At 41.6% G+C, this 16474-nt stretch overlaps 1 protein-coding gene across 6 annotated transcripts in view; it reads right to left on the bottom strand.

The window, feature by feature from the left end:
• NCKAP5 (NCK associated protein 5) overlaps positions 1-16474 on the bottom strand; it is a 702047-nt gene that overhangs the window by 70565 nt on the left and 615008 nt on the right. For all 6 annotated transcript variants that reach the window (XM_090045889.1, XM_090045887.1, XM_090045883.1 and 3 more), the window contains one exon: positions 15683-15761. In XM_090045889.1, coding sequence (XP_089902015.1) covers positions 15683-15761 — 79 coding nt within the window. The remainder of the gene's footprint in view (positions 1-15682; positions 15762-16474) is intronic.

Below are 16474 nucleotides of genomic sequence, written 5' to 3'. Positions count from 1 at the left end.
TTCCTAATGTTAAATCTGAAATGGTCTTCCAGGAGTTTGGGGCCATTACTTCTGGTCCTCCCCAAGGTTGCCTTGGTCTCAGAGAAAGACAGTAGATTTGTCCCTCACACATATAATGTAGCTTAAAGTTGTTTCATTGCTGGATAGGACCTGAATTGTTAAGGACCTACTGAAAACATGCTCTCCCTTTGAAGTAAATGAGAGATCTAAGAATTCAGAATATGTCTGATGCAGAGGCAGTCCATTTGAATGAATGCTATGCTTCATATCTAAGCAAAATTTCCAATACTGTGCAAGTTCGAGGTGTATGCGTGTAGTATTCCCAAAGGCTGTCCAAAGTGTGTGTATACATCAAAGGAAAAGATTGAGTGTAATCATTTGGGCAGGCAATCATGCACAGGCACAGAACTCATCGATACAAGATGAGCAAGACCTGCAGGCTTGGTAAGGCTTTGGCATGTGCAAACTATGAGGTGCACATAAAGGACATCCCCAGTGAACCTCTGGTTTTGTTGTTAGGTTCAGCCACTCCTGTTCAAAAGAGACAGCCAACCATCTGAATGACCAAGAGGAGATTTTAGGGAGAAGAGATATAGCAGTACAGGTTTGCTGGCTGGGGCGTAAGAATGCTTCAGAGAACTGCACAGAAGCATAGCGAGCGACAAGCAACTAATGTTAAACCTGCGCTGGGATGGAGGAGGGGAGGAATCCGAGACATACCACCCGAGTCACTTAATTATCTGAGCATCTCTGCCTTTTGCTCAGCATATTTTTTACTGTTGCTGGCCACATAATTAACATACGTTAGTAGATCAATAACATATGGCAGCCTGACAGCACTCCACAGTCCTATGCCTCCAGACTGCCTACACTGTCTCTGAAAACTCTTACGGGAGCACATGGCACTATAGCTCAAAGTAGTCAGCAGAGGCAATGGGTGCTTTCAGACCATAAGAGTGGGTGAAAGCACTCATCTTCTTCCAATGATTACCAATGTGCTGTCCATGAATCTATGCATGTGTCCACAGAGGCTTCACTGTCATACAACAACCAGGATACTATTAGAAGATGGTAAGTGAGGGATGCAATGAAACACCATCCCACATAATCTAGACCAGGGCTGGTCAACCTTTGAATGCCTATGGGGTAAACAGCCCTGTAAAGGCCGCATCAGGAAGCAGAAGCTGGCAGAGAGAGGACAAGCCTGGAGACTAGCAGCCTCCTGGGGCATGGGGTGGTGATGGCAGCAGCAGCAGCAGTAGGTGATGGAGGGAGAGGTGATAGCCATGGGGAGCTGCACCAAGACCTGTGGAGGGAAGTACAGGGAACCAAAGAACTAAAATCGTCAGGAGCCTAAAGGCTATGAGCAAACCACACACAGGCCACCAGTTGTACAGCCCTGATCTAGAGTACATATAGGCCCTGGATATTACTTTATTGACTAATATCTAGTTTGGGTTGATGCTGCAAGAGACAAGTAGCTTATTTCTGCCATTGATTAATGTTTTCTTGCTTTAGCTGTTGGGGATCTGGTTATTTGGTGCATAGTCATGCTGGTGAGGGAGAAAGGAAGAGCGAGCCGTAAATTTGCCTCATACATGAAAGCCTTATTTCAAAATCTCTGCTCAGCGAACACACACATTGAATTGGTGGATGGGTCCATGTGTTGTGTCCCTTTTTCAACCCAAAAGCTTGCTTAAAATTTTTTCCAGCTATTTAAGTTGGTCTTGTAAAAGATATCAGATTCACCCAAAGAACGTTGTCTGCCTTTGTGTCCCTAGGGTTTTTGAAAATGGACTTCATTCATGGGTGCAAGTAACTACATGACTGCAGGTATCAGTTCATGTGTCTAAATTAACTGTGGAAAACTGGGCCCTTCTCGTTACTTGTATCAAAACAACACCTTCAAGAGTGTAAATTCCAAAGACCTCAGAAGCAGATTGGAAATTGATTCAATGCTACTCGTTTTGTCTGCTAGTGTTTTTACAGCCACTAACCTAGACCTTTCATCCGTAGACTAGCTATTGTATAGCTTTACTTGGGTGGTGAAGGGGGAGATAAAGCAAACATCATTCCTTTATCTGATCATGTGTAAAATGAACAAATCAGCCTCTATATCAGTGATAAGACGATTGCTAAATGATTCCTCTCAAATTCTATCAATGGGCTGATGAAAGGAATTAAGACTGACAGTGGTAAGTTACTTTCTCAGCCACTGAGCTTCATGACAAAAGAGGATTTCATTAGCAGGCAACACATACTTTCATCAGCTGGGGATAGCTCTTCATTAGACACATCAGAGGGAGTCAAAGAATATACCCCACACTCAAACAATTGATTACCCTTTTTCCTCATCCCATGCTCATGATGGTGATCACCCTCCCCCACTAAAAGGCTAGGCTGCCTTTAAAATTGATCAGCCTACAACAGATCAATTTTGTTCACTGCCATATGTTTTGCTACATGATTTCATTTTATCTCAGTAATTCATTTTAGCCTTTACCTAACATCTTCAGGTTTTCAGGATTCTCTAATCTAAAATGTATTTACTTAAATATGTCAGACTTAATTGACATATAGGATGACATGTCAAGCTTAATGCATTCACTGCATTAGTTGAGTATGTTTCCATCACAAATATCTTTATAGTCCCAGAAATGGAAAGCACGAAACTGATACCTCTTATTTGGTATAAAAGAAACAAAACAAACAGCTGCAACACTTCCTCAAATGATGAGGGATGTAATATTAATTAACCATTTTCTTGGAGGGAAAGGGAATAATAGATCATTTCGGATTGGAAGCCTGACACAAAGCCTACTGGAGTCCAGCTATGACTGCTATTGACTTCAGTAGGCTTTAGTACAGGCCTTGAGTAAGTTATGTAAGCATTGGGTAAGAGTGTAGATTTTGAATTGTGTCTGGATGTATGAATTTATTTAACTTTGCTTGTTTTTGCAGCTGTAAACTCCAGAAGGAAACCTAGGAACATCAGAGAAGAGCAAAGGTAGGCTGACAACTGTTCTCAGTGGTGGCAGATAACAGAATAAGAAGCGATGGCCTCAAGTTGCAGCAAGCAAAGTATAGGTTAGATATTAGGAAAAACTCTCTCATGAGGACGGTAGTAAAGCACTTAACAGGTTACCCAGAGAAGCTGTGGAATCTCCATCCTTGGAGAGTTTAAGACCTGACTAGACCAGGACTTGGCTGGGATGATCTAGTTGGGGATGGTCCTACTCTGAGCAGGGGTTAGACTAGATGTGACCTCCTGAGGTCTCTAGTCCCAACACAAATTGTCTATGATTCTGTAATCAGAGCAGCAGAACTATTTCAGTGCAGCAGCATGAAATGCACGCTGGAAACTCTGGTCTTGATCCTAAGTAAAGCTTAGAGCAGTGAGGTTAAAGGTAGGGATTAGGGTAGGGAAGATGATGGGAGGAACAGGAACAAGGAGGGGAAATACTTCTCTGCCCTACCTAGCATCTGTCAACTCCACATGTTGTTATTATCTACGCTATTACATGTACCTGATGAACCTGACTGGGACCTGTTTGTACTGTCTCCTCATGTGTCTTTAGTTAAGGACTCGATGATCTTTCGAGGTCCCTTCCAGCCCTTAATTTTTATGACTTCTAGATTCTATGATTATCATTACCACCAAAATGGTCTTCTGTTTAGGTGATGTGTGGGTCCATATCTACAAGGCAAAACCTTGAGATCAGAATTATTATCCCTAAGAAAGACACTACCCTTTATCCTTCAGCTGAACATGGCAGATACAGACTTAAATACCAAGGTGATTGGTGACTTATAAGTACCTTAGACAGATTGATAACATAAGAAGAAAAACTAGTATGTTAATTTATGGTACTACAGTGCCCTCTTTTTTATATAGTGTCTAAGGCTATCTGGATTAAATGCCTGTAGTACTGAATTAAACAACATTGGGATATTAGAATTCAGTTATGGATGAGGATATTATGTTTAACGTTTTGGTACTTCGACAAAAGTAATTATTATGTTGACACTTCATTTTAAGTCAATCCTGCTCACAGTCACCGACACTTTATATGTATTAAACTTGCTATCAATTTATTTATAAGACTTGCTATCAAGTTGCTATCCAACCTATCTATAAAACTTGCTATCAAGGACGTTTCCCACTGAAATCTTATTTAGAACACTTGTCTTCTTTCCTATGTGCAAAGCTTAGAGGGGTAGATTTAAAAATACAGTCCTACTTGCACAATACCAACAACACCAATTTCAGGGGCATTGAAAACTCCACTGAATTTCACCAAATATTCATTTAAAGAAAAGAAAGTCTAAAAAGTTTTATATGAAAGACAGCCCTTTTCCTGATCGGATTGCCTTTAAATTAAATAGCAAAACTTTTCTGCCAGGTTTTTCTTAGAAACGAAAAAAACCCTGATGTTAAAAGGAAAATGCCTGCTACAAGGTAGATGATTATCAAGAACTTTTAATAAAACTGAGAATGATGGTACAGCAGAACTATAAAAGAAACACTTGATCCAAGTGTGTATTTTTGTTCTGACACAAAGAAACCAACTCTGCAACATATTTTTAATGTGACTTTATACTTTGGATGCCCACCCCTCTGTCCAGCTTGAGGACTTCCATAAATCCTTTAACTACCTGCTAGCTCTTTCTGTGTATTATTGAAGTACCAAGCATCTACAATGTCTGCTGGTTGTGGGGGGAATTGAATTGGAAAAAAAGACACGAATGTTTTCTCAAACTTTGAAAGAAATTTAATCCAAACTCGTTTCCTCAGAGGTTCTAAAAGTCTAATTAATGTTTTAAATCTCTTAATGCTTGGCTGGCTTGTAACATTATATCAAATGTCCCATACAAACAATTAGAGCTAGAACCATAGGTGGATCATTCCCTCCCAATTCTTGTGAACTCTACATCTGTGGTCCTCACAACCCCTGATCTGAGGAAATTAAGAATTTAACATAAATCTCAGATCTGCACATCCCACCTGACAGAATGTTATGCTTTGGATAGCTCAGTTCTCAAAACACTGAATCCTGAAATATTTTGGATTGCTCTCTCTAACTCCTACTTCAGTCAGTTATTTGCTTTGCATGCCACCCACAGTGCTAAACTAATTACAGTTCAATTCATAACTCAGCTCATTCTTAATTCATTTTACTAACATCTCCACTCTGTGTACTCTGGGCCAAATTCTATATGTAGTGCTCCAACTGATTTCAAATCACTGTTTGCTTTTATTAGGGAGCAGCATTTACCTTCAGTGAGTTAGCTCAACCAGAGACATTGAAAATAAAACATGGTAAAGAAAAATTATATCATGTGCAAAGGCTGTTGCAGATAGATTTCTCTAGTCCTGACTTTGCCACATTAAATGCAGTCTAGTTACTTTATAGGTCTTCAAGACGTGTTGACCCTATGGTGAAATATTTCATGCTCTTGAGGTGAGAGGAATTTTGTCACCACTGCTTCATACTTGTGCACCATACCAAGAGTATATGGCGGATAAAAAGGGTAGTCAGGGACCAACTACCACCCTGGTTCCTCTTCCACTGTGGACTCCCCTCGGGGAGAGGAGAATCTGAAGTACAAAGGAAGGATGTCAAATGCATGTAGTGACAACACAGCTCGGAGGAACTCATTTGCTATATTGGTAAGTAACTTTTCTTTCTCCTTCAAGTGCTTGTCCCTGTGTCTGTGTCACCATGGGGTGACTTCCAAGTCATGAACTTCAGAGTCCTTTTCTAGTGCAAACTGTAGGGAACCCAACCCAAAAGCAACGTTCAAAGCAGATGCCTATATTCACTCTTAATGCTTGGTAAAGGTATACCGTATTGCCGCCTTGCATGCATACATGACACGGACATTCTTCAGAGGAGCTACTGAAGCTGTATGAGGTCTGGTTAGGTAGACCCTGATACTATGTGTTGTCAATGTCTTAGCAAAAGTAGTTTATCCCCAGACTGCCTCTATGTGCAAAATTACCTAATCTCTTATTCTCTCAAAGAAAGTGACACCGTTTAAGTCATTGTCTGAAGGGCCTGGCACACTGTAGTAGAATGCAAAGAGAGTGTCATTTTCTTTCTTCATAATAGAAGAACCAATAACATGCACAGGCAGGCAAATAACCTGATTAATACACCATTCTAACTCTATTTTGGGAAGAAATGTTGGATGTTGTCTAAGTAAAATGTTACCATGATGAAATACAGTAAGAAGGTGGCTGGAGATAAGGGCTTCCAATGCTTGCACTATCCCAGCAGAGTTAATTTTAGTTGCCAGTATAAGGAGGGCCACCTTCACAGGAAGTGCGACCAGAGACCAATAGCTCAAATGTTGCCGTTCATTAGAGATATGAATTCTAAATTGATGGTGTCAGTTTCAATACTGGGAAGACTTACTAATTCTTTCAGAAATCTCATGTGACTGTTTTCAAAAATACAGTACAATTGAGAATACAGAAGAGATGAAGGAGTGTATATATTAATTACTGACCCTCCTTATACTATTCATTTATTCTAGTTAATCGCGCAGATACAGGAACACTTCTGTGCCACACTGATGTCAGTGAGCCATAACTATTGCCAAGACCTTGATAAATACTGTTAGTGATGTTGAAAGATGGAGCAACAACTCTTTGTATTGATAATGGCTTGTACCAATGGCAAATCTCAGAAATCTTTTGTGTCATGGGTCTTTAGTTTAAGTGAAAATATGCAGGGTGAGAGCTGCAAAACAATCTTACTGATCTAGCAGAGGAATTAGTGAGGACAAAATAATCACTGAGACTCTCAGTTGATGAATGAAGATGGGCCTGGAGTCACCTTTTTGGGGGGATAAAGAAGGCTCTGAAAAACAAAATCTCTCTATGTTAGGTAGATATAGGTCGGGGTAGGCAAAATATGGTGTGCAGAGCTCATCCAGCCCGTCAGGCATGAGGCCACTAAAATATTTAGAAAATATTTATCTGTTCCTGGCTGCCTGTTATAGATGACAGGACCCAGAGGCAGTAGGGCCCAGGTAGAGTGTCCGCAGGAATGCAGCAGCTCAGCCCTGCCCCACCCCCAGCCATTTCCCTGCCCTCCTGCCCTTGCACTGCTCCAGCACCATGTGGCTCCTGGCTGCATCACCAGACCAGGGAGCACAGGACCATGCTAGCACCCTAGTGTGTGTGTGTGCACGTAAGGAAGGGATTTGTGTGTGTAGGGTGGGACTCTGTGCATGAGTTCGTAGGGTGAGTCCCACATGCACACACCACCATACACATACACCCACAACTCTCCTGGCACTGCCATATATGCAGATGCCCATACCCACACCCTCTCACACACCCCAGCCACCCTCCCCACACACACAGCCCCCTACAAACCTATACCTACCTCCCCCACAACATACAAGAGTAAGACTTTATTTTAAACTATTACATAAAATCACCTCTGTGTACACTACACAAACAAATGTAAACCAGGACAAAAATATTTTTGGAAATCAAATTAATGTATGTTGTAGATGTTTGATTTTTAGAATATAATTTGGTATTTTCCTGGTTCTGAGACGCCAAAGCCCCTTGCTGAAAGGAGTACTTCTGGAGGCAAGGGGAGGGACTTCTGGTGACAAAGTTCAGCGGCTAAGGGGTGGGAATTCCAGTCACAAGATGGTGGCCAGGGGGCAGGGCACCTGTCAAGGGGCATGGCTACCCATGAGGCCCTCAACAGCTTGCCAAAACTGGGTAAGTGGCCCTCTGCCCAAAATAACTGCCCGCCTTGATATAGGTTCTAGTGCAACCAATTGGAGAAAAGACTACTTTTCTATCAGAACTCTCTTATGAGATGGGTCCTTGAAAAAAGACAGAGAAGATGTACTGGGATTGGGTAGTTTGTGAAAATGTGTTGCATAGCCTGTAAAAATATTTTCCAGTCCTTATTTGTCCACTGCTATTGTATTTCATGCTGTTAAAATTGTCAAAGACATTCTACATGTGCGAAGGAAAAGTGGGGAAATAAAACTAGATCCAAGAGGATTATTAGTGTGTAGCTCTTCTGCGTTTAGTTGATGAGGGAAGATGTAACGGTAGATAAGGCAGCTGAACATTACGTCTTTGCTTCTTTGCCCTCTGATACTTTCACAGTAATTTATAAGAGTGTTATAGAAGAATATACCATATGTTAATGCACCTTCAATATGATTCTAATAAATTTCCTTTTCTCTGAAGCTAAGCTAGGAAAATTATCTAATATGGATGTCAAAACAGATCCAAGGTAATGAAGACTGTACCAACAACTTCCTTTTGTTTATGATTGCTGTGCATTGTTCACTGATCTCTGGAGGCAGTTTATTAGTTAGCTTTGTTAACTTATTATAATTAATACAATCAAATTCAGTGAGGATTCCATATTAAATCTGAAATATGGAACTGTAAACTTGATGACAAATACTTTTTCCAAAGAATTCAGACATTTAGTTTTTGTATGGAAAAGGATAACTTCTGATTGGTGCTGCTTCTACCTTTTGTTTAAACCACTGTGATAATGAAGGAATTCAAGAAGGACTGAAAGTAAAGATCTCCTGTTCCCCCAAGTAGAGTGTGATACTTTTTCTTGGTTTTCTTTGACATATTGACAACTGCAATAGTGCTGGGAGTCTGCCATGCTGTCTTTGTAAACTCTAAAAGATTTTCATTAATAGGAAGGATAATTCTGAAGTCTTGAGTGTGTCCACTCATTTTTGGTGATTTTTATCAACCTCCTCTAGTGAAATTTGTGAAATCAGAAACTTAGGGTGATGCTGTGCTGCCCCCACCTCATCTAGAAAAGAGGAGGACCTATTCTCATGTTCAGGCTGATCTTTATCCTCAAACTGTTGCTCCTTTGAGCAATCTAAACTTGGCATGTTTTAATTGTCTCCTGCCTTCATAGTTTCATAGTTTCTAGGGTTGCAAGGGACCTGAGTAGATCATCGAGTCCGACCCCCTGCCATGGCAGGAAAGAGTACTGGGGTCAAACAACCCCAGCAAGGTGTACATCAAGCCTCCTCTTAAAGACCCCCAGGGTAGGAGCCAGCACCACTTCCCTTGGAAGTTGGTTCCAGATCCTAGCCGCCCTGACTGTGAAGTAGCGCCTCCTGATATCCTGCCTAAATCTACCCTCTGCCAGCTTGTGACCCTTATTCCTGGTCACTCCTGGCGGTGCTCGGGGGAACAGGGACTCCCCCAATGCCTGCTGATCCCCCCTGACTAGTTTGTAACAGCCACTAGATCCCCCCTCAGCCTTCTTTTTTGGAGGCTGAATAGGTTCAGGTCCCACAGCCTCTCCTTGAAGGGCCTGCCCTGCTGCCCCCTGACCATGTGAGTGGCCCTTCTCTGGATCCTCTCCATGCTGTCCACATCCCTCCTGAAGTGCGGTGCCCAAAACTGGACGCAGTACTCCAGCTGCGGCCTGACCAGTGCCGCATAGAGGGGGAGGAGCACTTCCTTGGACCTGCTCGAGATGCATCTGTGGATGCATGACAAGGTACGGTTGGCCTTCCTGATCTCGTCCCCATGCTGTTGGCCCATGTTCATCTTGGAGTCAATGATGACTCCAAGATCCTTTTCTGCCTCTGTACTGACAAGAAGGGAGTTCCCCAACCTGTAGGTATGGTGCTGGTTGTTCCTCCCCAGGTGCATCACTTTGCACTTGTCAGTGTTGAAACCCATCCTGTTCTCATCCGCCCACCCTTGTAACTTGTCTAGGTCCGATTGCAGCCAATTCCTCCCTTCTAGCGTGCTCACATCCCCCCATATCTTAGTATCATCAGCAAATTTGAACAGGGTGCTTTTTACCCCCTCATCCAAGTCACTGATGAAGATGTGGAACAATGCAGGCCCGAGGACCGAGCCCTGGGGGACCCCCTGCCCACATCACTTCGGGTTGAAAATGACCCATCCACCACCACTCTCTGGGTACAGCCCTCAGCCAGTTGGTGACCTTCTCCTATCCTGAGTGTTCTAGGGTTTCATCACTATACGTATGCCTTTTGCCTAGAAATGGAGGTGGAACAGGGTAACCAAGTCATATAGGGCTGGTGGTCCCTAAATGTAGAGTTTTACATTAGATCCTTTATTTGGAGACCTGAGGATAATAGGTCTGTTTACAATGCAGAGCCAGGGCATTCCCACGCATGTCCTGTTTGCCTCCTTCTGGTCACACTCCAAATGCAGAAATACACCATGACACTTCTCTGGGATTGTCTCCAGAAGCTGGATGGAGGTTGATGAAAATCACCAAAATCATGCACATATTTAGAGACCGAAGTCTTGAGAATGGCTGTAGAGGGAGGCCCTCATTGCACGGTCTGGATATACCCCCGAAATATGACCCCTCAGAATCTAAAGGATGTCTCTGGCTAAAGGAACATATAACTGTGTATCTTACCTGGTACACAGTAACCCAGATAAATCCAGTACCAATGAGGACTAGGGTTCTTATCTCAATACTGAGCATACATATCTTGTGAGAGGATGATTAGTGATCACGGTTCTGGTTGATTAGTAATCATGAAAGTCTGTCAGATGCATACCAGAAAATAATCAGAGTATCTTTATGCAATACTGAGGGTGAGGCACAAAATGCCTTAGGAATACACATGACCTTAATTACCAGACATGGCAGCCAAACAGAGCTCATTAATTTTGGCACTGAATTACAGGCACTGTAGTTTTTTTCCCCAGAGTCCCTACTGTCAGTTCTCAGTACACTTGGAGTGAAAAGGGGGTTAATTTTCTTTTGAAAAAAGATTTTAAAGACAAGTTGTGCTCCTTTTCCTTACAGGGAGGTTGGCAGTTCTTCACCATCATTCTTATGAGTACTGTGAGGCTTTGATGAATGATGGAGGGAAAGAGCCCTGGAGATGACTGAGTCCACTGTATAGGCACATCTTTGGTCTTGAGATCTAATTCAGTCCCCACTCCCTGGTTGATTAAAAACACCCTTGGATAAGTTTCCCTTAACTTTTTAGCCTTTGAGAAAATGACTTACACATGTTACCATTTAGAGGGATATTTGTCTCCCCTAAACAATATAAGCTAGTGCTGTGGTTATTCTTTACAGGGAATAACCTGTAAAGGATGCAAAGAGACTATACACTTTTTAAAGCCCAGTGTTTAGGTGTGATAGTCCCCCTAGGGATAAGGCAGGGAGACATAGGGAGAGGGTAGTGACTTTAAAAGAGCTAAGTTCCTTATTTCTCCCAAACAAGGCATGTTTATCGTTGCCTATGGTGATATACTCCAACAAAAATATCAACCATCGAAGACTAGAAATAGGAACTTAAACCAATGTAGAGAGCCAAGCAATGGACACTTGTGCTCCAGTTCAGACCAAGTATAATGGAAAGAAACTGTAGTGGTGCTTGGTTCCACATCATCTTTTAGCACAAGAAAGGGCACTCAAAGAACTATTATGTTCTGAAGATTTTATGACATGCTGTGTTTTGGATCCTTTAAGGGATATTAAGGTATGTTTGTTAGAGCACAGGATGGGAACTAAGAGTTCTGTATCATCTTCTGCCCTCTGGCAATCATTCCAGGCATATCACACATTCATCTCTCTATACCTCAAGTTTACCTCAATTGTAAAATACTTTCATAGTTTCACAGATGGTAGGGTTGGAAGGGACCTGAGCAGATCATCTAGTCTGACCCCCTGCCATGGGCAGGAAAGGATGCTGGGGTCAAATGACACTGGCTAGGTGATTATCCAGCCTCCTTTAGAAGACACCCAAGGTAGGTATAACACAACTTATCTACCTAAAAGAGGTGCTTGTGAGTCTTAATTAATTTATACTTATAAAGCACTGCATGTTCCCCGGATATATTTTTATTAGCATGCATTCCATATTCTCCTCTTTTTGGCTTATCCAAAGGGTTGTTAATATATTTAAATCTACTTATATTCACCAAATGCCAATAAAAAAATTAGCAACTGACAGTTTACACATGTTATTTAACAGGCCCTAGAGTATCCAATTATTAGAAAGTGATGAACCAGCATTGTCTTACACGGTGCCAAGTTTGAAGGCTGTTAAATATCATCTAGCTGGCTCATTAGCTAGTGGGGCAGAACTGATACCAATTTAGACATTTTTCATTGACAACCATATTAAAGAATTCCCCGCCACCCCAAAAGTCTTTTTTAGATTACATTCATTTACCTCTGCTTGTTATGACTTTAGTTTCTTCAGAGCACCAAAGGGAAATAGAAGACAGGCTTCATTTAAAATACACCTATAAAAACCCACCACAATGAATTTTATAGTGTTAAAATGAACGGGGAAATTATGAAGAATAGAGCTGGATTGGAAAGTGGTTTTCCCGCCCTGTGAAATTTTTCAGGATTTCAAAATTGTCCCATTCCACACTGGGAAGGGACCAAGACCTCCAAAGTTTTTCAAAGACAAAACAAAACAGGTAGAGTAAGAATCATCTCAGAATAGCAACTATCCTCATGATCACAGAAACAGGAGCCCTAACTTAAAATCCCTAGCCTGTATTAGGCAGAGAAGGGACTTGAATCCTAGATAACTCCTCTAACCAACAGGCTAACTCTACTAACAACCAAGATGGCTCCCCTAAACATTCGCCCATTGTAGAGTGAATCAATCTCAATCTCTTTTCTCATTTTTTCTCATTTTAACCAGAAATCCATCTTGAAATAGCTCCCAGGAACAGTTTTGTCAAAACTGGCACATTCTCACAAAACATTTCTTTTTTGACAAATGAACTTTTATGATGAAAGCCAGCATTGCCAAAAAGTTCCCAGTTACTTTAGCAAAGAAGTCAGAAGCAGACTGTATTTAATACACATCTTTTGGAGTCTGTTTCTCATCGAGAAGCATGTTGAGAGTGAGCAACAACGGAAGCAACACATGACAGGTTAGCATAACACATGGGCTTCAGAACAACATCGGCATTTAGGAATGCTACCTAAGAAAGTCTCTAACTTTACAATTCTGTTCAAGTCTCATTACAGAAAATATAGCATATGCCTAAATGCTTTCCTAAACTAGGGCCAGGATTTGTTAATATTAAACAGAAGGCTACATACTTCACAATAATCCCTGTAATAATGCAAAGCACTGTACATCAAAAAGCCTCATAACGCTAACAAATGAATCCTCACAACAATCCCAAGTGACTTTGCCCTATACAGAGATGAGATTCTCTGCCGAGCCTTTAAAAGACACAGGACAGAATTTGCTGTCTAGAAGAAGCAAGGGAGAAAGCCACTTTAAGCTGCCTTTGCTTTGCCTGGTTCATCAGCTGATTCAGGAGATGGAGGGGTCCCAGAGTCATTTTAGGACATGCCAAGATGGCACCACACAGCATCACACAGAAATACACAAGCTAGCTCTAAATGAACTTAAACTCCAAATGAATGAATGAACTGCCTTGGGTACTTGAAGCAATGTAGCTACCTTAGGGTAGTGCTCCACCCTGGTTCATTTATGTCTGCTTCTCTGAATTTGCATGTAGTTTTGAGCCAACCACAAAACTGTACTTTTTTTGTTAAAGTGTTTGTAGAAAAAAAAAGACTCAGCCCTAGTCAAGGGAAACATTATCAATCACATGTTGCATAACTCTTTGGCCTTATTTGTAGCTATTAAAATGACTGGCAAATTATGGCTGAATCTGAGGGGATGTCAAAGAAACTAGTGTTCAAGGAACTCACTTCGCACAACTGCACAGGCATTTCCGATATGGGACTGTCGGGGTTGTGAACAGGGGCTAGCTAGCAGAGACAGCAAACTTCTCCTGGCCCAGAAAGAGGTTTCAGAATGGCATGACCAGATGTCTCTGTCTCTCCCCCATATACTCAATCATGCTAAAATGGCAATGCCAGTGAAGCCTTTGCCTGGAATAAGTCTTAATAGTGCTCTGGAGACTTTGAATCAGATTCTCTATTTTTTACAGTCCCTCACGGCAAAGGGGGCTGGAAATCCTCACAGCAGAATCTTCCTCTAACATAGTTGATTCCCTACATAATGGCTCTATGCTAGCTCCTTTCATGGGGCCAAATTCTGAGTAAATGTTGAAAGTTTATTTCAAATGAAAAGCTAGAGCATGATGGCTAGAAAATGGTATTTAGAGGTTTGCTTTTGGGGACTGGCTTATAGGTAAAGTAGATATTGTATAAGAATACTGGTCCAGGACAACAGCAAGGGTTAAAAGGTTTCTAAAAGCCTATTTGTGACAAAGTTTCCTTCAAGGCCCACTGTGTTTGAAGCCAGCAGACACACAGGCTGAGAAACTGAAGACATGTACCACACTGTTCCATCACATGAGATAAGGTGGCATTAGGTCACAGTGACAAACTGCAGGGCCCTTGGGATTTCTAGCTTTGGTGAACGGACCAAATTCAGATGTGTGCACGTGCTGGGTTTGTTGGAAAGGAATATGCTGACAGGACAGAACACAGACAGCATGACAACCACAGGAAAACTAATCAATGAAGAGTTATCAGAAGGGAGAAAGAATACAAAAGGTGGGATTTTGGAGCAGCAGAGGGTCCCTGAGAGGGGAAACCGAGGGCACCATGGACAGAGGGCACACCACCAGCCCATCTTACCCATCCCACTGGGGGAGAATGGGCCTCGGCCTTCGACCTCCAAGCTGGTGACATCTGACATTCGAGAAAGAATGATAGGGTGAAGCTTACATACTGGCCAGATGACCCTTCTCTCTGTGACAGTCCTAGGACTGGTAGATACAGATTTTGTTTGTGCTATTCTTATCTGCTATCACTGTGTATCAGTAAAATTTGGCTTTTATCAAATGGAAAGGTTGTGGTTGGTCTGAGGGTTTGGGTCCACCTGGAACAAGGTATTTGGGTCATAAATCCATTGCCAAGAGAGCAGGCAAACCAAATATGAGGCAAACTGAATTGTGCTGTCCATTGCAAAGCATACAGTAAAGGTAATTATTATTTTTATTTTTTCAAATACCTTTTAGTTTTACCTTCCCTCTAAATAGGCACTGAGCTGGCACTCACTCAGGGCTAGACTGGCAGAATCCTTAGTCTGTTGCACAGACCATTACTCTGCTACTTTGGTCACAGAGAAGGGGACAAACCTGCCCAAGCAAAAGGATGGGGAGAGGCAGAGAGGACTGCAATGGGAGAAACCTTGGTTACTACTTCTGCTCATTGCCCATTGTAGACAGCTGCTGCGGAGAGCACAGTAAATTGCTTCACAAAACAAGGTGGACTTACCCATGAGAAAAAAGGGAGGTTACTTGGGTAAGGAATGACGACTTTCATCTACAAAGGGTTCTTTGGTCTGCCTTTGAACTGCTGTGGCTAGGTACCATGCTTACAGTTCCAGTCTATATACCATGTAGCATTCCCCTGAGAATAAATGGCAGTTTTGCATGCACAACAGGCACAGGATGCACCCACAAGACTCTAGCTGTGAAGACCACCGTGGCTTTTCTGCACTTTGCCCTACAATGGTGTGTACATGGGAGAGCGGGGGAAGGGTATCGGAATTTGGCCAAACGTGACATATGGCAAACAAAAGCCCTTATTTTCAAGTGAAAAGTCAGCCAGATGGTAAGCTAGTAACAGTTAAAGGTCGTTTTGCCAGAAAAAGAAAGCATCAGTAGAAACCACTGTAAAATATAGTTTTGTACCTATCACATGACTCTGACATGTCTTGTTTGTCATACCGTCCTCTTCATCTTCATGCTGGTTTTCTGTGACATCTTTAGTCTAGAAACATTATGACAAAATTAGGAAAGATAACATCCTTCACAAGTCTATTTTTTAATGTGATTTCATAGATTTACTTTATTGTTTTATCTTGATTATTTACAATAATTACCATAATATCCATTTAGAAATGTACTATAATTCAACTGCCCAAGTACTAAATGTGAGAATTTACAATATTCTGTGAAAAATATCTAAAGATAATAGCTTTGATTCTAAATCCCCTAAAAAATGCCATCATATGCAGCTGTCAAAAAAAATTAAGACTTGGGGAGATGTAATTCCTCAAGAGGAAAAAAGCTTCTGCTACAATTTATTTTAATAAGAAAAAAGAAGTATGCTCAGGTCTCATGACCATTTTTTTGTTTCTCTCCAGGAATATCAGGTCTCATTCTTTTTGCCAAGGAAAAGATGACATGAACTTAATGCATCACATGGTATCTCCTTAATTCAGTTTGCAGTCTTTTCATATTAAGGCTTTTTCTTCCACCTCTGTTAATAAGCATCTCCTTATCTACATAGAAAGCCAATCACAACAATACGAATGCATTGCCCTGTTCTCATCTCTTCATAATGATTTCAAGTATTTTAAGTATTTTGTCATTCTAATCCATATAGATTTGCTATGAGATGCTTGATATGAATGCATATTTTACAGCCTGTTTGTTCTTCCATTCTCCAAAATGGGTGCATACATAAGTGAGTTTTTCCCC

Source organism: Crocodylus siamensis, chromosome 4 (assembly GCF_052110815.1).
Source record: "Crocodylus siamensis isolate JL-2025a chromosome 4, ASM5211081v1, whole genome shotgun sequence".
NCBI classification, from domain to species: domain Eukaryota; kingdom Metazoa; phylum Chordata; order Crocodylia; family Crocodylidae; genus Crocodylus; species Crocodylus siamensis.
This window is presented reverse-complemented; position numbering and strand designations above follow the sequence as displayed.